General features: G+C 47.0%; 1 protein-coding gene across 2 annotated transcripts in view; it reads right to left on the bottom strand.

Annotated features, from left to right (window-relative positions):
* The window catches only part of ARHGAP31 (Rho GTPase activating protein 31), a 96,131-nt gene extending 76,978 nt beyond the window's left edge, over positions 1-19,153 (bottom strand). Inside the window, exon 1 of one of the 2 annotated variants that reach the window (XR_010593821.1) lies at positions 18,527-19,153. Coding sequence is in view for 1 of the 2 variants with exons in the window: in XM_005304774.5 (XP_005304831.2) it covers positions 18,527-18,626 (100 nt within the window). In the remaining variant the exon portion in view is untranslated. The remainder of the gene's footprint in view (positions 1-18,526) is intronic. The other variant, XM_005304774.5, reaches the window with a different exon arrangement.
* Positions 19,154-26,618: the final 7,465 nt, after the last annotated feature.

The following is a 26,618-nucleotide window of genomic DNA, read 5'->3' as shown; positions in this document are numbered from 1 at the left end:
AGACAGAGAAGCGACAAGGGAGGAAAGAAAGGGCACAACAGTCCAGCCAACAACTATATTTCCTCCAAGATTACACCTGTCACTTCTGTGGGAAAACCTGCAGGGCAAGAATTGGGCTCCTCAGACACTTAAAAACCCACCAGTGAACCCCCTTGGCACATATCATCCTCGCATCGAAGGATAGCTGAAGATTATCAGCCTCGTTTAACAGGTGCGGAAACTGAGGCACAAAGCAGCTAAAGGGACTTTCTTAAAGCACCGTGCAGGGCATCAAGGACACTATTTGTCTCCCCTGGGTTGTGAGTGAGTGGCATCCTTTTTAATGTTCTACAATGAGGCTCTGGAAGAGGGCAGGAACCCCATGAACAAGGGGTTATCCTCAGTTTTCCCCATCTCTGGCACAGGTGTTTAGCAGACGGGTTATAACCCAGGGAGGACAAGGGGACAGGGTGCCTTTGGGGAGGCTGGGTGCCACCCTCAGGATAATAATTCCGAGCTGAATCCCAAACTGGGAGCAGTTTTCTCTTTACTTATCTATGCTCACTTAATTTTCTTCCCTTAAGGAAGAGACGCTGGCTGACTGACTGCCACTGTATTTTCTTCTGCTAAATCATTCCACCACCTTACAAAGATTTAACCTCTATAATAAAAGATGCACTAAAATCAGACGCAGGGAACCATTATTATTTCCCTTCTAGGCTGGGATGCAGCAGCTGTTTCACAGGGTACAGCAACACTACGCAACAGCTCAGGACAGGGAGTGAAGACAAATCATAGATCCAACTGAAACTGTAGAAAGGGAATTGAGGGATGCAGAAAGTGTATATGCAAATAATAATCTGACCAAATAATCACCACAAACTTCTCTATCCTGGGGGAAAAAAGAAAAACAGCATTTTTTATGGAGCTCAAGCAGTCAGATGCCCTTTGTTTTACAAAGGGCAGTACCTCCTCAAACCATGCTGGTGCATTCACTGTGTTATCTGAGAAGGAAGGCTATCATCTATCTACTGAATCATCAACACCACTTCCTGCAACAGATTTCCTTGGAAGACTCCAATCCTGCGTAGTTTATATGAAAGTGCTTCAAGCAAAGTTTAAGGCTGTAGGTTTAGGTCTGCCATGTTTAAAACTCTACATCCACTTAATCTTCTTCACTCGTGCAGCAGAATGACAGATGGGTATTTAACAAGGATACAGTTGAGGGTTAATTGGAACTCGTCACCCTCCTCTGGGCTGATTAGATGCTTCCTCCTCTCCCTTTGAAGCAGGTTCATTAACAATGCCAGAAATTGGGTCTCCACTGGAAACCTCTCCTCACTGTTGATCTGGACACTGCCCCAGAATGAAACATTAGCCCAACAGTTCTAGTGACTGGGCTGGATCAGAGCTTCCCCCCTCACTCCTATTCTTGCAAGCCTAAACCGGAACCCACATCCAAACCATCGGCAGTATCTAAACTTCACTGCTCAGACCTCTCTTGCCTATGCACGGCAAAGCTCAAAGCCACAATACTGGCAGGCTGCCACCACCAAGTCAGAAAGGAACAATAACAGACATCATATATCAAACACAGCTCTCCCGTTACTACTGTTAAGCCTGCCCTGGGCACAGACACTTAATGTATTGACTTTGGCAACATGCACATATCCTGTCATGCCAATAAAGTTATTGAAATGGAAACAAACAACTAGGGATGGGTGAGTGAACCAGTTCAGATAAAATAAGAATCCTTTTTCCCCTCCCCACAATCCCAAACCTTTGCCTCAAACCAAACCCCAAACCTTTTCTGAGGTTCCAAACTATTTGGTTTAACTTTTCTTTGTTTCATTCCTCTGCCCTGTTGTACTTCTGGGTTCCATCTGGGATTGAAAGGAAAAGTACTAAAATATACATGGGTGTTGCTCTGTATTTCTGGCCTGATCAGAAGCAGGAGGTACAAGAAGTCTCATGAGAGAGTCTGTTTTCATTTGCTCTGTAGCCCAGATGGGAAGGAAGGTGTAGCTAAAGCTAACTGAACACAGGAGTGAGAAGATAAAATACCCGCTGAAGAGCACTAGAGGAAAACAGGATAGAAGAGACGAAGGGAGGCAAAAGAAGAGTAATATGGTTCAAAGCTGTTATCCTCTGTGATTTAAACATGTCCAAAGAAACCAATTTGATCATGCTGATTGCTTATTTCATTCAAATTACAACACAGACCCAAAAGGTTTGGATACCCATCCAGAACGAAGGATCATCCTCCCTGATCAAAACTCTGAAACTTTTGAGGTAACCATCATTACTATAAGCAAAGCAACCCACTAATGAGGAGGTTCAAAAAGGAAACCAGTGCAGGCCTCACATGAGACTCTCAGAGTCTCCAACATCTTGTTTAACACACTTGCTCTGCCAGCCTCTCTTGGTGCAAGCCAACAACAAGATACTGAATAGCACACACTGCCAGAGACAGCACATGTGAAACATTATTGTTCTGAAATACAGATAGGCTCAAACTTCACAATTTGGATCCAGATTTTCAAACATCCACAATCTAAGTTTTAGGGGTGCTCAGATCAGTGGTTTTGATTTAGCCCATTATAAAGACAGGAGCCATTTACTCAGTTCTGATCTGGATCTCAGCTTAAGTTTTGAAGATGACCTTATTAAAAAAAGAGAAGTACTACAGTATCAATCCCAAACAATATACAGTACAGATACTGCAGTGTTTGCGGCAATCACTGTGGTAATTTTTAAATAAGGATTGGATCTGAGAGTTTGTTTGGGGCTTATGTTTAATTGCCCGCCTTTACTAAAATTAGAAACAAGTCAAGGGACCCAATTACAACATGACTGTCCTCTGTCCATTTGGACCATCCAGGTTTTTAACCCACACACAACACGACAACCTTTAGCTATATCACAAACCATGTCCCAACCCAGCTATAATTGGGAGAATGTAAAGTAAGGCCTAAGATGTAGGTTTGTTTGATTTTTTTAAACGGTTCTGTATTTGTAGAAACAGACATCGCCTCCTGTTCCAAACGATAAGTCTTTGAGCTGCTCCCGGGCGTGGGGAGCATGTGGGATATTAGCATCTCTGAAGGCATTCAGTTAGTCAAGCTCTAAACATGGAAGGAACAGGAGCGGAAGATGAATGGCTGCAACCCTGCTCAGCTGCTAGAGTAGAATTCCAAGCGTAGCAGCAGGCAGCTGAGAATCTGGCAGCAGGACATGCATTCCCCATCCTCTTGCCTGTTCCCCACTCCAGGGAGGGGCATGCAACAAAGCCTCTGTGAAAGAGTCTGGGCATGTGTCAGGTGCTGGTGCACATGGGATCGCCTTACAGCAGCGTGTGCAGACCAAGAATTATCGGGGGAGGGAGGCCATTGCAGGCACCATGCATTGCTGCCCCAGAATTTTATTTGTATGCTCTTATTTAGGCAAAGATCTTGCCTAGATTTCATAATAGTTCTCACATGTCCGTGTGTTAATAAAGCATCTATTTGTTTGTTGTTCAAACTCAGCAGCAGTGGGACTGCAGAACTAGCTACGACACAGAGGATCTAACCACAACACCTTACAGGACTCTCAGCACTAGTGTGGTCTGAAGCTGTCATTAACCAAACACCAAATTCCCCTGCTTTCTTGTTTAGTTACAGACTCAAAGTCCGACCCTAGGTTTGCAAACCTGGTCTGACTTTCAAGCAAACTTGAGGCCAATTTATGATAGGAATTGTCTCACATGTTCACTTTGTAATACTAAATACTAAGCTACTTCTGTTAGTGTCTCCACCCTGCCTATATGTATGCCTGAATTGGGGCACTGTTTGGAGCTTCTGCCATGATGCTGAGGCACACAGCATTAGCTGCTGGTGGTAGGGGGAGGAAAGAGGTTGGACTCCTACTAAAGTCAAGGGTGTTTTCTCCAAATATGCTTTTATTTTTTCCCCTCTCACCCAATTACTATTATTGGGACATGGGTGCCCAATTCCCCTCTGCAATCAGTATAGTAACCTCTGTATTATTTAATTTGACACTAAATTCAATTTGTGCTACAATGTCCTCTGTCCACATCAGTCTTTGACTGCTGTAGATTTTTGTGTTGACAATGTATAACTGGACAGCAGAAGTTGTCAAGGGAGAAGCTGAAGGTTTTGGCAGCAGGATTGAGGGCAATTGGAGCTTTTGGCACTGGGAAGACCTGGGAAGCTGTTTGGGATTGTAGGACAGACAGGTTAGCTGGATGTGTCTCCCCAATGATCAGCAGTGAACCAATTAGCAATGTTTACATTTATGTTATTGACTTTAGGTTTCAGAGTCAACACCCCAAATAAGATGAATCAAGCAGTTCATTCTGTTGAAGGTATTGTTTCAGGATGGCTGCTGACTCAGATAGATATCACTGCATCACTCACCCTCAGCTTATAGTTTCACATTTTACTTCACAATTAATCTGGAGAAGAGAAGACAGAGGGGACATGATAACAGTTTTCAAGTACATAAAAGGTTGTTATAAGGAGGAGGGAGAAAAATTGTTCTCCTTAACCTCTGAAGATAGGACAAGAAGCAATGGGATTAAATTGCAGCAAGGGCCCTTTAGGTTGGACATTAGGAAAAACTTCCTAACTGTCAGGGTGGCTAAGCACTGTAATAAATTGCCCAGAGAGCTTATGGAATCTCCAACATTGGAGATTTTTAAGAGCAGGTTAGACAAACAGCTGTCCGGGATGGTCTAGAGAATACTTAGTCCTGCTATGAGTGCAGGGGAATGGACTAGATGACCTCTCAAGGTCCCTTCCAGTCCTATGATCCCATGATTCTATGGTTAAGAGGACTACATTTTTTTTTTTAATGAGAACTTAGATACTGAAGCAGAAATCCATGGCACAGTGTATACTCTGCAGCAAATATGGTGGCTGTAGAATTGAAGACTATACATAAGGGCACCATTACAGATTAACCTTTCTGGTACTGTGTCTGAATCATGAGAGCTCCAGTCTAGAGCTGGGCCTGACCCAAAATCTACAGTAGTTCCAAAATCAAAAACTCCTGAAATTTGGGGAAAATCAAATCTGGATAAGAGCTCTGAAGTATCTTTACTTCAGCTGTTGCTTTCATATCATGTAGTATCTCACCCGGTAAGGAGAATATCTCCCTGCGCCTTTTAGAGCTTTGAAATCCTGTATACTGCAGCCCGCAGCCGTTTGTGACCAAGTTTAGATAAAATCTGCTGTTACCAATAAAGAGAAAATGTTTGCTAATTCAGAATGTCTCTTCTGTAAAATCTAGTTCAGATTATGCAGCCAGAACATGTGATTCATGCTGTTTGCAAGGGAAATGCAGGATCAAAGCAGAATGAGGCATGCAAACAACATGTGTGTCTCATGCAGTGGTTGATGAGGTAAATGTAAAGCAGGATGCAGCCTGGACCCAGAATATGTGATTCACACAGGAGTTAGCTAGGGAAATATAGATACAAAGAAGGGAGAGCTGTGCTTGCAACACAAATCTTCAACTGCTCTTACACCAAGCTATAGGGATATAAAAACCCAGCTCCCAGAAACCAACAAACAGACTGAGGAAGTAATACAAACAACATCTAAAACAAGGAAGAACAGCAAAGTAACAACAGCAAACAGATGGCTTCTGCTCCCATTGTTTCCCATGTTAACACCCAGCTCAGATTTGCCTTCTTGTTGCTTTCACAGTGCTGCTATAAAGGCTGATGTCTGAGACCCGCAATATGACGCACTGCTAGTGAAAGTGGGTGTAGAGAAAGCAACCTCGGGATTATTACATATTCGCACACACTATCCATTGTGGCTGCACACATCTATGGAGGAATCTACAGAAGCACCCCCTTCACCTATGCAGACCCAGGTGCTCCATGATACCATCCGTCTTCTCGCACCATACATGAGTATGTGCCCCATAGTTCATACATTCAACCTTTGATTTCCTATGCAGCAATTGTCTTTGAAAAACATCCCCTGTTTGCACTTTGGTCTCACACTCACTGGGAGGGATTCAATTTACTAATCCATTCCTCAAAGAGTCAAATTACAGCACCTTGAAACTGATTCCAGTTCTCAGAGCCTGCAGTCTCTGCCCACCACAAGACCATGGATACACAGACCTGAGGAGAAATCATACACATACACCTATATATACACCACGAGTCGACAGACTGCAACATGTTCCACATAGTATTGCTTAAGTATTTTGGTGACATACATTTTAATATGTTCTCCAGCTGGTACCCAGCTAAGGAGATGACTTAGAAGTCTAAACTTCAAGGTTGAAATCCTTGGCACTGCACATTCAAACCACAGGAGGGTGAATCTAGCCTTTCATCCTTCTGCAGTAGATGTGCATTGGGTCTTTCCAATGAGACCTTAAGAAGCGCCCTCTTATGTCTTCTGGGTGGACATTAATAATTCTTTAGCACTTTTCAGAAAAGTGGGGGTTTGTGCATGCATTCTTACACACAAATATAGGCCTGCGAGTGTACATTCATAAAGGCAAACACATACCCATGTACACACATTTTCATTTGCAGACAAACATACTTTAAAAGGCAGACCCCAATGCACCTTTATGAACATACAAACACAAACTAACATACACAGACCTAGCTGTTTACTGTATATAATCAACATGGAATATCAGGGTTGGAAGGGACGTCAGGAGGTCATCTAGTCCAACCCCCTGCTCAAAGCAGGGCCAATACCCAGACAGATTTTTGCCCCAAATCCCTAAATGGCTCCCTCAAGGATTGAACTCAGAACCCTGGGTTTAGCAGGCCACTGAGCTATCCCTCCCCCCATATGTCCCTGTGCATAGAAACACTCACATGAGCATGCACATACATTTGCACACACAGAGCAATGCATTAAAACATACCACACAAACAAATGCACCTACACCTGTGCATGGATACACATGTGCATGCATTCTTGCACACACATCCATGCATGACAACACAGCACACAGACATACAAACATAAGCTGTTTGTCTATAAGGTGCCTCTTTATTGCTTTTTACAGATCCAGACTAACACGGCTACCCCTCTGATACTAAACATATGCTTGAGCACGCTTATGCGTGCGGCTGCAAGGCCACGTGGCCTGGAGAAACCAGCTTCACATCTGCACAGCAGGTTTCAAACTTGGCTCCAACTGGAGCATCTCCTTAGAGCGAATCACATGCTTCCTGCAAGGTAGGTCTCCCTGCTCATCAGAGCAAGGGCAGCAGTATGATTGTAATATAAATGGCATAAAACTCTGTTTCCCTAGCACATGGTCGTGATGGCTGATCTGGTGACAAGATACTGTCCCAAGATCAGGAGTCAGTGAATGAAGAACTGGATAGTGCTCTGTGTTTTCTTTCTTCTGTGCAAAGTATTTATTACTTTACCTCCTTAAAAAAATGTTAAATTAAAGGAGATGTCCTATCTCCTAGAACTGGAAGAGACCTTGAAAGGTCATTAAGTTCAGCCCCCTGCCTTCACTAGCAGGACCAAGTACTGATTTTGCCCTAGATCCCTAAGTGGCCCCCTCAAGGATTGAACTCACAATCCTGGGTTTAGCAGGCCAATGCTCAAACCACTCAGCTATCCCTCCCCCTGTTGTAATGCTCTGAAACATTACAATTCACAACAGTGCTACTGCAGTGCTTTGGGAGAGCTATTACGGTCCAAAATTGCAGTATTTTTTTATTAGCTCCCTAACACTAAATGAGCCCTGTTTTAATGCTCCCTCAATGCAGTGATCCTAATGCTTCTTCTATAGGAACGGTGAGCGTGAAGAGATGGCTGCTGAGGGAGGAATGTTAAAAGGGTGTGATTAGTTTTGGCAGAGAGGGTGCGGGAGGTGATGGAGACTGGGAATGGAAAGATGGTGGATACTGGAGACACCGTTATTGGAGGAGGATTTATATTGGTAGATTAATTATAGCCATTGGGGAGAGATTTTTAGGGTTGTATGGTAGGGATTGGGGAGAGCAATGAGGGATGAGTAATGGGAACAGGAGTAAAGGGTACTGTGAGAGCAGGTGATGTGTACTGGGAGACTGGGAAGAAGATCCATATTGAGGAAATGGGTACTGGAAAGGGCAGGGTGATGGATATTAAGGATGGGTGTCAGTGGGGTGAGGAAGTAGGGAAATGGCATTTTGGAGCCATTTCCACTCCCATGTCCTGGTGGGATACGCATCCTCATCCCCTGCTTGTATCCTTTGCATGCCTGGCTTGAGTTCTTACATTCACAGACTCCAAGGCCAGAAAGGACCATTGTGATCATCTAGTCTGACCTCCTGGATAATGCAGGCCACAGAACTGCCCCAAAATAATTCCTAGAGCAGATCCTCTAGAAAAACATCCAATCTTGATTTAAAAATTGTTAGTGATGGAGAATCTACTATAATCCTGGTAAATTGTTCCAATGGCCAATTACCCTCTCTGTCAAAAATGTACACCTTATTTCCAGTCTGAATTTGTCTAGCTTCATGTTCCAGCCACTGGACCGTGTTATACCTTTCTCTGCTATATTGAAGAGCTCATTAATAAATATTTGTTCTCCATGTAGATACACTCAGTCTGTAATTAAATCACTCTTTAACTGTCTTTTTGTTAAACTAAATAGATTGAGCTCCTTGGGTCTATCCCTATAAGGCATGTTTTCTAATCTTTTAATCATTCTTGTGGCTCTTCTCTGAATCCTGTGAAAATTGTTGGCATCAGAACGAGACATAGTATTCCAGCAGCAGTCACAGAAGTGCCAAATACAAACTTCTCTACTACTAAAATAACCTCTACTGCCACTAGAGATTCCCCTGTTTATGCATCACAAGTTCTCATTAGCTCTTTTTATCACAGCATCACATTGTTCAGCTAGGGCCAGCAGTTGATTTTCCACCATGACCCCCAAATCCTCTTCAGAATCACTGCTTCCTAGGATAGAGTCACTATCCTGAAATGCTCCAAAATGCATACATTTTCGTTTAGCCATACTAAATTGCATATTGTTTGCTTGCGCCCAGTTTACCAAGTGACCCAGATCACTCTCAACCAGTGACCTGTTCTCTTCATTATTTACCACTCCCCCAATCATTGTGTCATCTGCTAACTCTATCAGTGATGATTTTATGTTTTAGGTCATTGATAAAAATGTTAAATAATGTAGCGCCAAGACCTAACACCTGCGGGTCGCCACTGGAAACAGACCACATGATGATGATTTCCCATTTACAATTACATTTTGAGGCCTATAAATTAGCCAGCTTTGAATCCATTTAATGTGTGAAATGTGAACTTCATATCATTCTAGATTTGTAATCAAAATGTCATGCGGTACCAAGTTAAGGGTATGTCTTCACTACCCGCCGGATCGGAGGGCAGCGATCGATCCAGCGGCAGTCGATTTATCGTGTCTAGTCTAGGGGATAGCTCAGTGGTTTGAGCATTGGCCTGCTAAACCCAGGGTTGTGAACTCAATCCTTGAGGGGGCCATTTAGGGATTTGGGGCAAAAATCTGTCTGGGGATTGGTCCTGCTTTGGTCCTCCTGAAGTCCCTTCCAACCCTGACATTCTATGATTCTATGACCCCTGAGCGCTCTCCCGTCGACTCCTGTACTCCAGCTCAGCGAGAGGTGCAGGCAGAGTCAACAGGGGAGCGGAAGCAGTCGACTCACCACCGTGAAGACACCACAGTAAGTTGATCTAAGTAAGTCGACTTCAGCTACGTTATTCACGTAGCTGAAGTTGTGTAACTTAGATCAATCCCCACCCCACCCCCAGTGTAGACCAGGTCTAAGTGTCTTACAGAAGTCTAAATATATTATGTCAACACTATTACCTTTATCAACCAATCTTATAAGCTCATAAAAAAGATATTAAGTTACTTTGACAGGATAATTTTCCATAAACCCATGTTGATTGGCATTAATTACATACTCTCCTTTAATACTTTATTAATCAAGTCCTATACAGCTGCTCCATTATCTTGCCCAGTGTCAATGTCAGACTGACAGGCCTATAATTACCCGGGTCAGCCCATTTACCTGCTTTAAAAATTGGCACATTTGCTTTCTTCCAGTCTTCTGGAAGCACTGTCCAGTGCTCCACGACTTACTGAAAATCAACATTAACAGTCCAGCAAGCTCCTCAGCCAGCTCTTTTAAAATTCTTACATGCAAACTATCTGGACCTACTGTTTTAAAAACACCTAATTTTAGCAGCTTCTGTTTAACATCCTCCAGAGATAGTAGTGGAATGGAAAGAGTGTTTTCATAACCATATGATGAGACTACATCATCTGTTTTTTCCCCACAAATACAGAACAGAAATATTTATTGAACACCTCTGCCTTTTCTGCATTATTATTGATAATTCTACCATTTCCATCTAGTAATGAAGTAATACCATTCTCAGGATTATTTTTGTTCCTATTATATTTTTAAAACTCCTTCTGGTTGTCCTTAACTTCGTTGGTCATAGATTTCTCCTTGTGTCCCTTTGCTGCCCTCATCAATTTTCTACAATTCCTAACTTCTGATGTGTATTCATTACTATCAACTTTCCCTTTCTTCCATGTGTTATATATCATTTTAATTTTTTTTTTTTTTTTTTTTTTTTTTTTTTTTTACAGATGCCTTCACTTCCCCTCTAAATCAATTCAGTTTTTTAACAAGCATGGCCTTCTTCCTCAACTGTGGGATTGTGGCTCTTGGGGCGTCTAGTAAAGTCCTCTTAAATGATTCTCAATTATCATTTGGGGGGAGGGATAGCTCAGTGGTTTGAGCATTAGCCTGCTAAACCCAGGGTTGTGAGTTCAATTCAATCCTTGAAGAGGCCACTTGGGGATCTGGGGCAAAATCAGTACTTGGTCCTGCTAGTGAAGGCAGGGGGCTGGACTCGACTCAATGACCTTTCAAGGTCCCTTCCAGTTCTAGGAGATGGGATATCTCCATTAATTATTATATTCACACTTTTCTGTTTAAATTCTTTCTTCAAGCTGCTTTGGTTTATAATTGTTTTCAGCTTTGTGAAACTGACCCTATTAAAGCACCAAGTTTATATAGTACTGGTCAGGACTTTATTCTGCTTGCACATTATTAATGTGATCAAGGCCATTAATTCTTAGTTGTGTTATCAGTTCCTCTTTATCTGTTAGGATAAGACGTACTATAGAATTCTCCCATGTTGACTGCAACACATTTTGAGTTAGGAAATTGTCATCTATAAAGTTTAAAAATTCTAAGGATATTTTAGTACTGGCAACGTGAGACCTCCAGCATATGTCACTCAAACTGAAGTCCCCTATGATCATATAGGGTTTTTTCCCCCACAACATATTATAGATAACAGGATAAATGCCTCATTACATATTCTAGTGGGATTTTGGTGGCCTGCAGCAGACACCAAATAATATCACAGCTTGAGCTTTATCTGTTAGGATGTCAATCCATACACATTCAAGGTCATTTTCTGCTTCTTGCTCCAGCCAAACATTCCCACACAATAGAACAAGAAGTCCTGTCTTCATATATCATTTTAAATCCTTTTTGAGGGTCATCAAGAAGACAGGCCCTGGTTGTGTGTGCTTTCTGAAATCCTATTGTGTGTCTGAGGCTGTCTGAAGGCTCAGGAAGATGTTGCTGAAGTGCTCACACTTGGATCACATTTTCAACTCTTCTGTGTAACCAGGAGGGCTGGAGATTTACTTGAAATAAAATGAAATATGCAACAGAGAGTCCTGTGGCACCTTTAAGACTAACAGAAGTATTGGGAGCATAAGCTTTCGTGGGTAAGAACCTCACTTCTTGCATCTGAAGAAGTGAGGTTCTTACCCACGAAAGCTTATGCTCCCAATACTTCTGTTAGTCTTAAAGGTGCCACCGGACTCTCTGTTGCTTTTTACAGATTCAGACTAACACGGCTACCCCTCTGAAATGAAATATGTGATTCTGACATAATCACCTGACTCTGGCAGCTGGGCACTAGGCATATAAAAAATGCCTATGTCTTAATCCAACCCAGAGAGAGTAGGAGCACTGTGCCTGGTTTCCCTCCCCATGTGCAAACATCACAGGGCTCCTCTGGAGTGTAGGACGGTTGCCTCCTGATCTGTCAGTTGCCAGGTGGGCACTAACTGTTCTCAACAAGTTCTAGCTTCTATACAAGCTGCCCTGTTGTTGAATGTTACCACAATGGCTGAGGCATAGGACTGGCTGCATCTACCTGATGAGAAGTTAGCGGTGAGGGTTGATATTTCCCATAATGCAAACAATCTTGCGACCTGCTACCAAGCTTTCCTATTCATTAATGGGCAAATCCAGAAGTCCTAACTCAGACAAAATTCCCAGTGAACTCAGTGGAAATTTGTGCCTGAATCAAATGTGAATATGGCTTTCAGGATTTAGCCTTGGTATATATGGATGGCTGGATGAACTGACTAAATACCACCCAGGCCTGAGAGAAGGTTTAGAGATTAACAATGTGATCAAGTCCCACTTGGGGGCTGTGCCACAGTGACGGGGAGGAGCTACAAAGTCATAGTGTGTCTAAGGCAGGGCCGGCTCTAGGATTTTTGCCGTCCAAAGCAAAAACAATTCCCCCCCCCCCCGCGTTTTTTAATTACCCCACCCCCGGCCCCACCTCAGCTCCGCCCCTTCCCCAAATCCCCAGCCCTGCCTCCTCCCCCCAGGCTCTCAAGCCTAGGAAGGAGGGAGGGGGAGAAGCGGCGCCCGCGCCGCGGCCACTCGGAGTCTCCCCCCCTCCCAGGTTTGAGAGCCTGGGAGGGAGGGCGAGTAGCAGCGTGCAAATCAGCTGTTTCGCGTGCTGTGGCAGCAGCAGCGGAGGTGAGCTAGGGCGGCCGGGGCACATTTTTAGGGGCGGCATTCTGGAGCCGGCCATGCTGCCCCTAAAAATGTGCCGCCCCAAGCACCAGCTTGTTTTGCTGGTGCCTAGAGCCGGCCCTGGTCTAAGGCACAGGAACTGCCTTCCTCCAACCCTGCTCTGATCCAGCCTCCACTGGGGCAAACCCTGCCCACCCTGGCCCAGGCCCAGCTCCCCCACTACTAAACTCCACAGCTGTCTCCCCACGGTCAATACTATTCCAGGGCTTGCAGGAGGGGTGAGCAGAGTGTTACATTGGCAGCAGTCACAGAACACTGACCCCTTTTTCCTCTCTAGAGGGCACTGCTAGCAGGCCCCACGTCACAGCCACTCAGAGTCCTCTGCTCATGGAAAGAAGGAGCCTCAAACGCGGAGCACAAGAGGGTCGTTTGTTTCAAAGGCTGTTAACGAAGCAGCCCCACTTTTTCAGCCAGAGAACAAAACTAATAACTGGAGTCAAACAAAGGAATTTAAAGAGCTCTGGGTGCTACTGGTGAATACTTCAGCCATTGAGGGAACTGCAAAGAGTGGGTGGGGGGCGGTATGGGGAAAATCTGAGGTCACTGCATCCCAATCAGACAGCATCATGCAGGAAACAGATGTGCAACAAACCACAGAAGGGTACAGCAGCAGTAGAATTAACTCTACTGTAAATGGGACACCCTGGGACACAGAGCAGCTCCTCCAGTCTTGGAACAAGGGGGTTATCTGAAGCTTTTCTGTTTATTTTTTGAGAGAGAAAGTTTCTGGCTCTCCCGGTTGCAGAGAAAAACTGGACAACATGAGCCAAGTGCACCCCAAAGGCTCAGAAACCAGAAGGCAAAGAAAAAAAAACATATTTGTTATTTTAGAAAATCTCATGATTTTTAAACCAATCTCATGATTTGGGGGGGGGCTGACTCATGATTATTGAATGCTTGGGACTGGCAGTACTAGTTTACCCCCACAAAAGGTACAGTGCCCTCTGCCACCCTCCACTCAACCAATGTGCTTCATTTCTGCCCCAGAGGGATCACCTCTAAGGGTAAAAGGGGAGTTTAGACTCCCCACCCACTCAGTTGAGACTGTCAAGGAAGTCAGCAAGAATAAATTGCGGTGATGACAGGAACCGGACTGAGATCCAGCAAATACATTTCACACAAGCAGAGGTGAAAGTAAGCCGGTATGGGCTGATACAGTGTACCGGTAAGAAAGTGGCTGCTAGTACACAGCCAACATTCAAGCACTGCCACAGCAGTGCTTTAAGCACTGTTCCGGCAGAGCCGCTGACGGGGGGGCAAAAAGCAGCAGCTGTCCCAGCGCCCAGCGATTTAAAAGGGCCCGTGGCTCCCAGCAGCGGCCAGAGCCCTGGGCCCTTTAAATCACCACCAGAGCCCTGGGCGGCGTGGGCCACGCAGTGTTGAAGGGCTGGCTGGGAGAGTCTGGCCCTAGCCCCACCCATTCCGCCCAAAGCCCTGCCCCTTCCAGGGGCCCAGAGCCTCTCCCCCAACCTTGCCCAGGACCTCGGCCGCCCTGCGTACTGGTAAGTCCTTTAATTTACTTTCACCCCTGCACACAAGCAACTAAACAGCCATCAGATAGCAACAACTTTCAGCCCCTGCTGACCCATGCTGGACTTGAAGAATCATCCTAGAAGAGAAATGCGTAGTATCCCATTATCAATGCCCTGAACCATCCATTGTACCTGCTAACATATTTTGACTCTCTGCCCCTATTTAATAATAATACTTTGCACTTTTACACCAACTTTCATCCTATGATTGTAAAGCACTTTACAAGCAATTGTTAATTAAGCCTTAGGTCAGTGTTTCTCAAACTGGGTCGCCGCTTGTGTAGGGAAAGCCCCTGGCGGGCCGGGCCGGTTAGTTTACCTGCCCCATCCGCAGGTCCGGCCGATCGCAGCCCCCACTGGCCGCGGTTCGCTGCTCCAGGCCAATGGGAGCTGCTGGAAGCAGCGCAGGCCGAGGGACTTACTGGCCACCGTCAGGGGCGGCTCTATATTTTTTGCCGCCCCAAGCACGGCAGGCAGGTGGCTTTCGGCGGCATGCCTGCAGGAGGTCCGCCAGTGCCGCGCCATCGGTGTCCCTGCTGCCTAATTGCCGCCGAAGCCAAGGGACCGGCGGACCTCCCGCAGGAATGCCGCCGAAAGCCGCCTGCGTGCCACCCTCACGGCTGCGCTGGTGCCTGGAGCCACCCCTGGCCGCCGCTTCCAGCAGCTCCCATTGGCCTGCAGCGGCAAACCGCAGCCAGTGGGAGCTGCAATCGGCCGGACCTGCGGACGGGGCAGGTAAATAAACCGGCCCGGCCCGCCAGGGGCTTTCCCTACACAAGCGGCGACTCCAGTTTGAGAAACACTGCCTTAGGTATAGTAGGTAAGGAATACAGAAGCATCTTCTCATCCACCATTAAAATACAGCCATCTCTGGGGTGGAATATAGTAGCTATTTAACAGTTAAGGACAAAAAATTATAGAAGGAGAAAAGTTAATACCTTAAGCAGAATAGAATTCTCTCCAGGGGAATTGGTAAGGACATCAGGACTAAAGCCCTTACAAAAAACACCACTGGTTCGTAAATGAATTGACCACAAGAATTCAAGAGCTCAGTTTTCTCTCTCATCTGAAAAGCGGCACCCCATGATTTGAGGACTTCAATAACTCAGACAGAGGTTAGGGGTCTATTGCAGGAGGGGGTTGGTAAGGTTCTGTGGCCTGCGATGTGCAGGAGGTCAGACTACCTGATCACGATGGTCCCTTCTGGCCTTAAAGTCTATGAGCACAGCACCCCTGAAGAGCTTGCTGAATTAATGATTATGTACTGACCCAGAGGGAAGAAAACCATAAAGAATTGCCAGCTCTACATCCTGCAGCACCCAGATGTTCCTTAGAGATCTCCCTCCCAAGCACAGAGCTGGTCTAACACTCACTGGTTTAGGAGAGCTTGTGGAATCACCGCACAAGGCAGCTTTGCAAGCTGGGAAAAAGCCACTCTGTGTGAAGTAGAACCAGTTTGAGTTGGCTCCAGTCCCTTCTACACCCTTGCCTGCAGTTCCAATTAATCCTTCTGAGTGCATTTGAAAATCTGCTTTCACAAAGTTCCACATTAGAAAGTCTTTTCTGGACATCAGTCAAAGTGCTCTATCCCCATGTCGTGACTACCAGGTGCTCTGAACCAGTACCTCAGTCCCATATTGCTTCTAAATAGGCAATAGCTAGAGCCAGCATCACTCCCCCAAAAAACTTACTCACACCCTCTAGGATCCTGCCTGCACAGAAGAGAAAGTTATCTCCTATTACCTCTACAAAGCCCCTGCCTGCAGGGATACTGCTGGTTCCTGCAGCCAGTTAATTTTTGGATAGTTAAATGTCCCACTGACAATTATCTTCACAGCCCTTCAAATTTCATCTCATAGTTCCAATTAGAGGAGAGCTGCAGGCTTGTAAACCCATCAGTGACATTTGGCCCCCTCATTGCCCTCACAGTCACTCTGATAGATTATACTTGATGAGTATTGATCCTGCTAATAGAGGAATGAGTGCTCCCACGTCTCTTCCATCTTCCTCTAACCCCCTGATTTAACTTCTACCCTATGATCTAACTCATATCCTTCTAAATGAATATATAACAATTGGGTCTTTCTTTTCTGGGTCCTAAAGCACTGGGCAATGTGACATGCTATTCAGCAAATAACACAGTATTATATAAGGGAAAGGAATATCACAATTTTCTCACATTGCTTTTCAAGACAGACCATGTAAGTAGGTTGAATTGTGAACCATCCTACAAATGACATCTAAGATGAGGTCTTCACCCCTCCTTGTAATAAAAAAACAACCCACTGTATTTTTTGTAATAAATGCTTGCTTTTTAGTCCAGCTGCCCTAGCCTAATTTCACCTGGGATAATGCTGTTCTTTCCCTCTAAATTGCCTCAGCAGTTTCCACTGGATATGCTTGTTCTTTCCTATCCTAAACTGTTATGCAGTGTTGCTATGAGCTGCTGTAAACAGCTCCTCACCAGAGGTGGCTGCTGTGGTGATGGGTGGAATTCACTGGCACACATAATTCATGTATCAATGTGTTATGTTTGCAAAATTATTTGTTTTAAAATGTGTTATATTTGCTTGCTGTTTGGATCATTGGGGATTAAGGCACTGTATACGTGGAAGATATTGTAAGTACTTAATATTACTGCTGATTTGCATTGTAAACTGTCTTTTGCAGTAACCAGAGAGATGCACATATGTAACATGCACATGTATATGAATATCACACACACATATATAGCTCATCTTTCCTGTGTGATGAAAAAGACTTACTACATAATCTAGTCTACCTCTCTGCCAAGGCAGGCTTGTTCCCTACAGCACATCATTAATCATCCTCATCATCATACAGTGAAAGACCCAATTGTAAGGCCCACCCTCCATGTAGCTGACGTTGCTGCAAGAGCTCTGTCACTCAGAGTAGCTCAAATCTGGGGAAAGTAACTCAGTAACTGGAACATTATGTTAACTGAGATGGAGGAGTTGGGGCAGACGCATATTTATTCTTTCCCCATCTACTCGGAAGCAGATACTCTATCTCAGGGGTTCTCAGACTTTTGTATTGGTGACCCCTTTCACACAGCAAGCCCCTGAGTGTGACCCCCCCCTTATACATTAAAAACACTTTTTTATATATTTAACACCATTATAAATGCTGGAGGAAAAGTGGAGTTTGAGGTGGAGGCTGACAGCTCACCACTCCCCCATGTAATAACCTCACAACCCCTTGAGGGGTCCCGACCCCCAGTTTGAGAACTCCTGCTCTATCTGTTGAGGTCTCAGCCCCTTCTCCCGTCATCCCGTCCCCCTTTTAAGAAATCAGCTCTTTCCTTTCCTCATTCCAAACCACTCATTTCAAAACCAAAGCCCTCTGACTTTACTGCAGCCACCCCCAGTCTGACCCACCATATACTCATCTGAAAGCCCCGAAGGAGGGGAGGCAAGGAAAGAGAGAGAATAAGAAAGGATGTGGTTATATTATCTCAGCTGCCCCTTAAAGCCCCAAACACGTCCCTCCCTCATCCTTCGCCTTGCTCAGATCCCACATCCCTTACCCAGCACTGCAACAGAAGGAGAAGATGGGAGCCTTACTGGACATAGGGAGGGGCAGCTGAGGGGCATTCCGGGTTCCTCTTTACAGACCCTGTCCTGTAGGTGCTGAGTGCCCTCTCCCCCCCATGCTTCATTTGTAATGAAAGAGTTGCCCAGGCTCAAGCAATTAGGCACCAGGTTCCAAGCAATTTTTTTTACATTCATAACTGATGTGGCAAGCCCAGAGGTGCCAGGGCTATAAAGTGTCAAGTCTAGAGGTGCCTGCCGGGGCTCAGCCCTGGCCCAAATTAAGCACTGACCCATGGACTTCAGCGGCAATTCGGGGTGTTCAATGCCTGGAAGGAGCAGACTCTAGGTGTGAGGCTGGCTTGCCAACCTGGAGCCCTTGGAAAGCAGGATCAGCCCCTTCTCCGCCGACACACCCAGCCTCCCTGCCCGGCTGGCCCCACCCTGCAGGAGAAGGTCAGGCAGCAGCGAGCCGCCCGTGCCCGGGGATCCCACACGCCGCAGCCCCGGCCCCGGCCCTCCCTAGGGGCTGACGAGGCGATTACCATCCTGCCCCGAGCTCTCCAGGTGCTCCGTCAGGTCACAGCCGAAGGCGCCCGCGGCTCCCTTCCTCTTCGGCTTCGGCTTCGCTCCCTTGTTCTTCATGAGTTAGTCCCGCCAGCGGCTCGCCCCGCTCCTGCCGCTGCCCGGCGCGCTGCCCCTCACACCGCCGCCCCTGCCCCGCGCCCGGCGCGGGACATGGGGGATCCCGCCGCAGCGCTCCGCCGGCAGGTCCGGGCCAGAGGGGGCTGCCCGGCAGGCAGGCGGCCGCGGCGCGCACAGCCCGGGCCCGGCGGGCTTCTCATCAGCGGGGGGCGCCGGAGCGGTGCCCGCGGCCGGGCAGGACGATGGCTCAGGGAGTGGTGGGGAGGGAGGCGGGTGTTGTCCCGAGCCCCGCTCCCCGAGCAAACCCCGCCTGGTTCCTCGGCGCCCCGCTAGCGGGGGACACGGACCGCACCCCGGGCAGAGGCCGAGCGAGCCGCCGGCCCCGCTCTCTTGCCTCCGGGAGCGCAGCGAGGAACCCGCTTCCTGTCCTGGCTCCTCCGGCTGCCTCCTTCCCCCCGCGCCGCCGCTGCGGGGACGCTCCAGCCCAGGAAAGGCTGGAAGGAAGTTGGCCGGGGAGGGGGCGGAGGGCTTTGGCAGCGCCGGGGAGGGGGTGTGCAGGGGTGGGGGGGCGGAGAGAGGGGGGTGTCCTGTCAGATAACGGGCCGGCCTGAGAGCGGGCGCTGCCTGGGCCACCAGCGCTCCGCCTTGGAGAGGCCCGGGGGGAGGAGAGAACAGACATGGCTTCGATCAGTGCCCGGCTCTGGTCACTGATTCCTCTCTCCGGAGCCCTCGGCCCGCCGGGACGCTTCTCTCCCGGAGACGCCAACGCTAGACCTCTGAAGGGGGGATCCCTTCCCCCCCAGAGAGCAGAAACAGATGCTGTCAGGCTCCTACGTTCATGCACTTTGGAGTCAATTGCCAGGAAAGGCTCCTTTTGGGGTTCCCAGTGAAGGGAGTTGGAGGTAAGAAACCGAAATCTCCCCAGTGGCTGGGGAGCAGACAGCTGGGGGCATGGAGTTCAGCTCAGACTGCCACCCAGCCCAGTGTTGGTGGGGCTGCCCGGCACACACACACAGTCTGTCTTGCCAACAGAAGTTGGGCATAGGTGCTGGAGGTGCTGCTGCACCCCCTGGCTTGAAGTGGTTTTCATCATATACAGGGTTTAGAGTTTGGTTCAATGGCTGTCAGCACCCCCACTACACACGTTGTTCCAGCTCCCCTGAAGTTGGGCCAATAAAAAATATGAGTTCACTCACCCACCTTGTCTCTCTCACAAATAATCATGCTAATAAGAACAGCCATAGTAGGTCAGACCAAAGGCTCATATAGCCCAGTATCCTTTCTTCCAACAGTGACCAATGCCAGGTGCCCCAGAGGGAATGAACGGAACAGGTAATCATCAAGTGATCTATCCCCTGTTGCCCCTTCCCAGTTTCTGGCAAACAGAGGCTAGGGACACTATCCCTGCCCATCCTGGCTAATCGCTATTGATGGACTTATCCTCCATGAACTTATCTAGTTCTTTTTTGAACCCTGTTATAGTCTTGGCCTTCACAACATCCTCTGGCAAGGAGTTCCACAGGTTGACTCTGCGTTGTGTGAAGAAATCTGCACTTCTGTTGCACTTTTCTGCCCAGGATCTCCAAACGCTTTACATAGCGGGTAAACTAGAGGGTCAGCATGCTTTGTTGCTTATGTAGGCCCAGCTATACACCCAGCCTGACCCCCTTCCCCCAACTCTGCTCAGTTTGATTAAAACTGGAAAAGACTATTTTCCACTAAAATCGGGCTTTTCTGGTTTCCCCATTTTTACCAAAATCAATAGGGCTCTGAGCTTGGGAGGAGGGGTGGTCATGAGAGGCTCAGCTAGAATGAGACCTGATTGGAGCTGGGGGATCAAGGGGTCCAGCTTGTGGGGGAGGGCTCACCTTCCCTAACCTAGTACTCATCCCGTATTCAAAGTGACTCAGTTGCCCTCCCACAGGCTTCTGTGGGTATGTGTACACTGAAATTAAATACCCGAGGCTGGCCCATGTCAGTGGACTTGGGCTCCCAGGGCTTGGGCTGCAGGGCTATAAAACTGCTGTGTAGATGCAAGGCTTGGGCTGGAGCACGTGCTCTGGGAGCCTGCAAGGGGGGAGGGTCCCAGAGCCCAGGCTCCAACCCAACCCTAAATGTCTACACTGCAATTTTATAGTCCTTTAGCCTGAGCCCTGCAAGCCTGTGTCAGCTCACACACACCAGCCATGGGTGTTTTATTACAGTGTAGAGAGACATACCCTATGAGGCCACTGACTTATCTCTTATCCTGAGTGACCAACTAGTGATTTTAGTGGAAATCAGACTTTTCTGGTCTTCTGATTGTCACCAAAATCAATAGGGTTCTGCCCATTGATGCCTAGACTATTCCCTGAAATATTGGAACTAATCAGCTGTAGCTTTAAAAAGTTATCCTGTTACATATGGTTAGACAGAAAAACACCATCACGTTGAGTGTAGGACCTTACTTTGCTCACCCAATTAATCTCATTCCCATTTTACAGCTAGAGAAACTGAGGCACAAAAAGAGGAAATGGCTGCTCCACAGACAAACAGGAAGTCCGTTTCAGAGCTGAGAATGATACTCAGCTATCTTGACTCCCAGCCCCCTGCTCTCACCACGAGATCACACTGCTTCCAGAGCCAGAATCTAGAACTCCTGTCTTTCCACTTCCTGCTCTCACTACTAGCCTCCTCTCTGTTCCCTTAGTGCTAACCTGGCTTGCAGAACATTTGAACATCCTGAATTTATTCTGGGCTTCTTGCAACACCTTGATGTTGACTCAATACATGAGGATCTGCTCTATAACATAATGCCGCAAACACATCACATGCCACAGCAACATCTTGCTGCAAAAATTCATATGCTGTGACTGATGAGAGGCAAACTTCAAAAGGGTCCAGTGGCTGATTCAGACAAAAAGGCACTAAGATGCAGATGTTTCTCTGTATCTCATTCAAACCAGCTGCTGGCTGACTTCTATAGGAAGAGAAAGCCCATCTGGGTGGCTTCAAAGGAAGCATTTCCTTCCACACACAACAGCTTCTTCTTGAGGTGCTGAGGAGTTCTGACACTATTCCAGAAGGCTGGACTTATGCGCAACATGTTTCATTTGTCTGTATCTTATACCATGTCCAGTGATCCAATTCTGAGAGGTATCACCACCTGCCTTCACTCAAGCCCTTTGCTAGACTCTTATGCCAGAGTTACAGGATGACCAAATCAGGACATCTTCAAAATAAGATTGATGATGATTGTGTAATATCAACCCCCATGGTACAGACATAGTTTAGTCCCTGCTGCCTGCTAATCTGTTGCCCAAAACATGGCTACATTCCCTACACACAGAAGAGAGGGGAGAATGATGGAAAAAAGATTGAGGAGTTCTTGGGCTTCCTTACAGAGGGCCAGATCCTGAAGGTCTGAACTGTTACTGAGTCTTTATTCTGTCCTAATCTCAGTGGACTCTGTAGGGGTTTCGTCTGAGTAAAAACTGACTGAGGTCACCAGAATTTGGGTCAGAGGGAGAAGTTCCTCTGAGCACTCAGATTTTGATACCTTTGCTAGTATTCATTCATTCTTGAATAGTACCTTAATCCACAGCCTAGCCCCAGTGAAGTCAAATGGGGCTAATGGTGGAGTAAGGCAGTGGTTCTCAACCAGGGGTCCAGGGCCCTCTGGGGAGCCACGAGCAGGTTTCAGGGGGGCCTCCAAGCAGGGCCAGGTTAGACTTGATGGGGCCCAGGGAAGAAAGCCAAAGCCCCACTGCATGGGGCTGAAGCCCAGGTCCCTGAACCCTGCCACTCAGGGCTGAAGTCGAAGCCTGAGCAACTTAGCTTCAAGGGGGCCCCGGTGGCATGGGGCTCCAGGCAATTGCCTGCTTGCTACCCCCTAGTGCCAGCCCTGGGTTTTATATGTAGAAAACCAGTTGTTGTGGCACAGGTGGCCTGTGGAGTTTTTATAGCGTGTTGGGGGGGGGGCTTCAGAAAGGAAAGGTTGAGAACCCCTGGAGTAAGGTACTACTCATTGTGAGCAAGGATATTATAGTCTGGCACTCAGTGATTATGGTAACCAGCAGAAACCCACTCCCCAAAAGAAACATTTCTATTTTAAACAAGAAGTGGGAGGAGGGCGAGGGAGGCCTGTAGTGGCCCAGGGAAGGAGCCCAGGTTACTTGCTATTTTTAGTAGTCTATTAAGATACTGCTGATTTCTCTCTTCCCCCTACGCACACAGCAGTCACACTGGCTTCAGTGCATGTTCTGCATTCATTGAGCTTGCAGAATGGAGTCTTCTGTCTGTCATTCTGACTCCCTCTCTCTGTCTTTCTCTTCTCTAATGTACAGTACTTTCCTTCTTTCTATCACGTAAGGGCTTCCTGGAGCTTCTGCCCCTTGGTGCTAAGTAGCCCTGCTGCTCTCTCTCATACTAGAATCCAATACAATGCAACTTCAGTTTGTATAGCATCTTCCAGTCTATCTCAGAATGCTTCACCAAGCTGAACAAAACAATGAAAGAAAGAAGTAGCAGGGAAGAGGAATGAAGACGTATAACATGCAAGGAGGAAAGATCTGTTTTCAGATGAGACTTGGTATGTGGCAGAGCATTGAGCCAAGTAGTGCAGATAACTGATTTTTCAATGTGCTGACCAAAAAAAACCATGAAATTAAAAAAAATCATTTTGGGTCAATGGAGGCAAATTGAAAAGGTTGTTTAAAAAATTGTTTTGGGTCAAATAAAACATTTTGTTTGACCTGAAATTAAATGTTTCATTTTGGTTTCATGTTTTTTAAGCTTTTTTAAAAAATAAAATTGAAGTCAAATACTAAACAAAAATTGAAACGGTTCATTTAAAAAATGTCAAAACAAAATGTTGTGACTTTGAGGGGCTTTTCTTTTGGTTGGTTGGAGGGTTTGATTTTCTTTCAGCTGAAACCATCTGGTGAAGTCAACACAAATTTGCTCAATGTTTCAGCCAACCCATATCTGCAATTTTCTACAAAAAAAATGTTTGTCCAAAAATTTTTGCCCAGCTCCAGTGTCGAGGAAACAGCAGCACAGGAAGCCCTGTCAGGCAGCAGGCACTTCAGAGGAGAAGGCTTTCACACCAGCACTGACAAGGTTCTGTGAAAGGACAGAGGGGAGGCCATTGCTGGATCACCGGAGGGACTGAGGGGCTGAATAGAGACAGACAAGGTCAGTGAGATAGGCTGGAGCAGAACAATGGAGGTTTTTCAAAACTAGGACATTATTGTATTGGAACCTGAAATAACAGTGGAGCCAGTAGGTCCTATTTCTTTGTGTATCTTACAAAGTGAGCAGTGTGAGGAGGAGCTACAGATACGTGCTGGAGTCTAGGATACCTACTGGAGTCAGGAGAGCACATAGAGAAAAGAGCTGCCATAGTTAAGGTTGGTTAGAGCAGATGATGGCAGGAATGAGAGTTCCACAAAGAGAGAGAGTCAAGCAAGTGTCAGTCATGGAAGAGTGTGTGAAAATAGGAACATAAGAACGGCCGTACTGGGTCAGACCAAAGGTCCATCCAGCCCAGTATCCTGTCTACTGACAGTGGCCAATGCCAGGTGCCCCAGAGGGAGTGAACCTAATAGCTAATGATCAAGTGATCCATCACCACCCCCTGACAAACAGAGGCTAGGGACACCATTCCTTACCCATCCTGGCTAATAGCCATTAATGGACTTCACCTCCATGAATTTATCCAGTTCTCTTTTAAGTGAAGATGAGGATGGGCAAAGTGGGAGGAGACAACAAGTTCAGGCCAAAAGTACAGACAGTGGAAACAAAACAGAGTTCAAAATTGAAGCTGGAGATGGAAGCTGAAAGGGGGGAGGGAAATCATCCCTCCTGAAAATGAGACTGCAGAATAAAAGCGGCACAAAATCAGCTTGGTAACCTCACAAGGAACAAGCTTTCTCAGGAGACCCCCATTCATTCCTGGTCTCAGCTTGGATGGAAACACCATGAAAACAGCTTGTTCCACAGTACCTCAGTCCAACCCAGGAAGTCAAAGCCCGTAACATTTATTTTAATACCTTCACTTTGAACCTTTTCAGGATTTGGAGCTAGTGGAGATTTGGTTTGGTTAGTACATTATTTAAGCAGTTTGCCCTTCCGGACTCTTTGTGCTGAAGAATAGGTTGTGATGTTGCAGTACATGCTGCTGGCAGTAATATTAGAGTATTAGCCTGCTGTACAATACGTGACAGAGGCGACCACAGCACAAGCACATGCCGTCACAGAAGCTCTATTGTTAGAAGGGACTGACCCACCAATGCTTTGTGACAGAAGGTTGACCCAACACATCCAGCTTGTCTAGGAATTTAGGGTGCCTCACAAATTTGATGCCACAGGCAAGTTTGTGTGTCTGAATATGGGACAGTTAATGACTCTAATTTCTCCACAGATGGGACATTTGTGTCCTGGAAACAGAGAAAGGACCCCAGGAAAAACTTTGGCCATAATGCCTAGGTATGGTGCCCTCCCCTTCTGAGACCCAGGGACTGTGGGGGAGGCGCCACTTGGGGGCTATTTCTGGGAGCATGTCCCTGCCCTCCCTGTTGTGTTTCCGTCATTGTGTTGAACTCTTTCCCATCCGTGGCTTTTAAATCTCCAGCAATCTTCCAGGCGCCGCTCAGCACAAAAGGCAGGGTGGGGACAAGGGGGAGGGGAAGAGCTGAGGAAAAAAATGAACCCCTAAAAATAGCTCTGCCGAGTAAGATTGTTTTCCTGACACAGACAGTTCATTGTTAGGCCCTGACACGTCAGTTCAACCTCCCTCCCCATCCTCGCTTTTTTCTCCCACCCCTCTCCGGTCCAGCTTCCTGTCTACTCCCATCCACAGAGTTGGAGTGTATTGTGGAGTTGCATGGCTGTCTTTGTTTTTATGGGTGCACAATAGGATCAGGCATTGGGGACAACTCTCACCCTGCATGGGTTTCCCACCACATTTATCCCTTAGCTCTCCCCTCCACAATAGGACTCCCTCCCACTCCCATCTTCCTCTCCTTCTGCCATGGGATACCCACCATTCCCACCAACATCTCTGCTATGGGACACCCACCACCCTCACCTCCCTCCTCCTCCCCTGCCATGGGAGGCCTCCATTCTTACCTCTCTCTCTCTCTCTCCCACCATGGGACACCCTCCACTCTCACACCCCTCCTCTGCCCTCCCACCCCATGCCAAGGCATTCCCACCACTCTTATCTTTTTCCTCCTTCTTCCTGTTAAAAAATAAAACCTTACTTTGTGGCATGGCTCAGAGCCCCAGTGCTTCAGATTCTTAAGGGCACCATGGGTGAAGGGGGCACCTCATACTTGCATGCTGTTGGACAGCCCTACCGCTGGCCCTGTGCTAGGGATAGATTAACCACTAGACAAAATAGGCCCATACCTAGAGCTGTAGCTGTGAGCTCATGTAATGATGTCACTGCTGTCATTGTGTGCCGTCAGAGGAGAGCAGGTGGAGCAGACTGCACGCAGCATGAGATCACCAGGCTCCACCCCCTTGCTGATATTTGGATGGTTGGGGGCAGGTCTGAGATGATGTTGCCTTTTCTTCTCCTTGAATAGCGGAGCACAGGTGCAGCCTGGGCAATCACTGATGGCTAGGGGTATGTCAACACCACAATTAGATATTGGTGGCTGGTCTGTACCAGCTGACTCGGGCTTGCAGGGCTCAGGCTAAGGGGCTGTTGAATTGCAGTGTAAGCATTCGAGCTCAGTCCCTGTGGACACTACCACCACCTGTTACTTAGGCCCATAACTTGAGTACTCTCTTTGACTCAGCCCTCTCTCTCGACCCTCGCCTCCAGGCCCTGCCTGGAGTCTTATGCTTCTTTCTGCACAACATCTCTACGGGCTTGTCCATACCGCAACTCAATGTGCAGCAAGCTGGGGTGTAACTCTACAGCGTACAGCCTGCCGCACATTACGTTGTTGCGTGGACTCTGCTGCTGTGCACCCAAAGTTTTGTAGTGCGCTTTGATCTACT

Source organism: Chrysemys picta, chromosome 1, assembly GCF_011386835.1.
Source record: "Chrysemys picta bellii isolate R12L10 chromosome 1, ASM1138683v2, whole genome shotgun sequence".
Classification (NCBI taxonomy): domain Eukaryota; kingdom Metazoa; phylum Chordata; order Testudines; family Emydidae; genus Chrysemys; species Chrysemys picta.
Note: the sequence above shows the minus strand (reverse complement) of the source record. Positions and strands in the feature narration are given on the sequence as shown.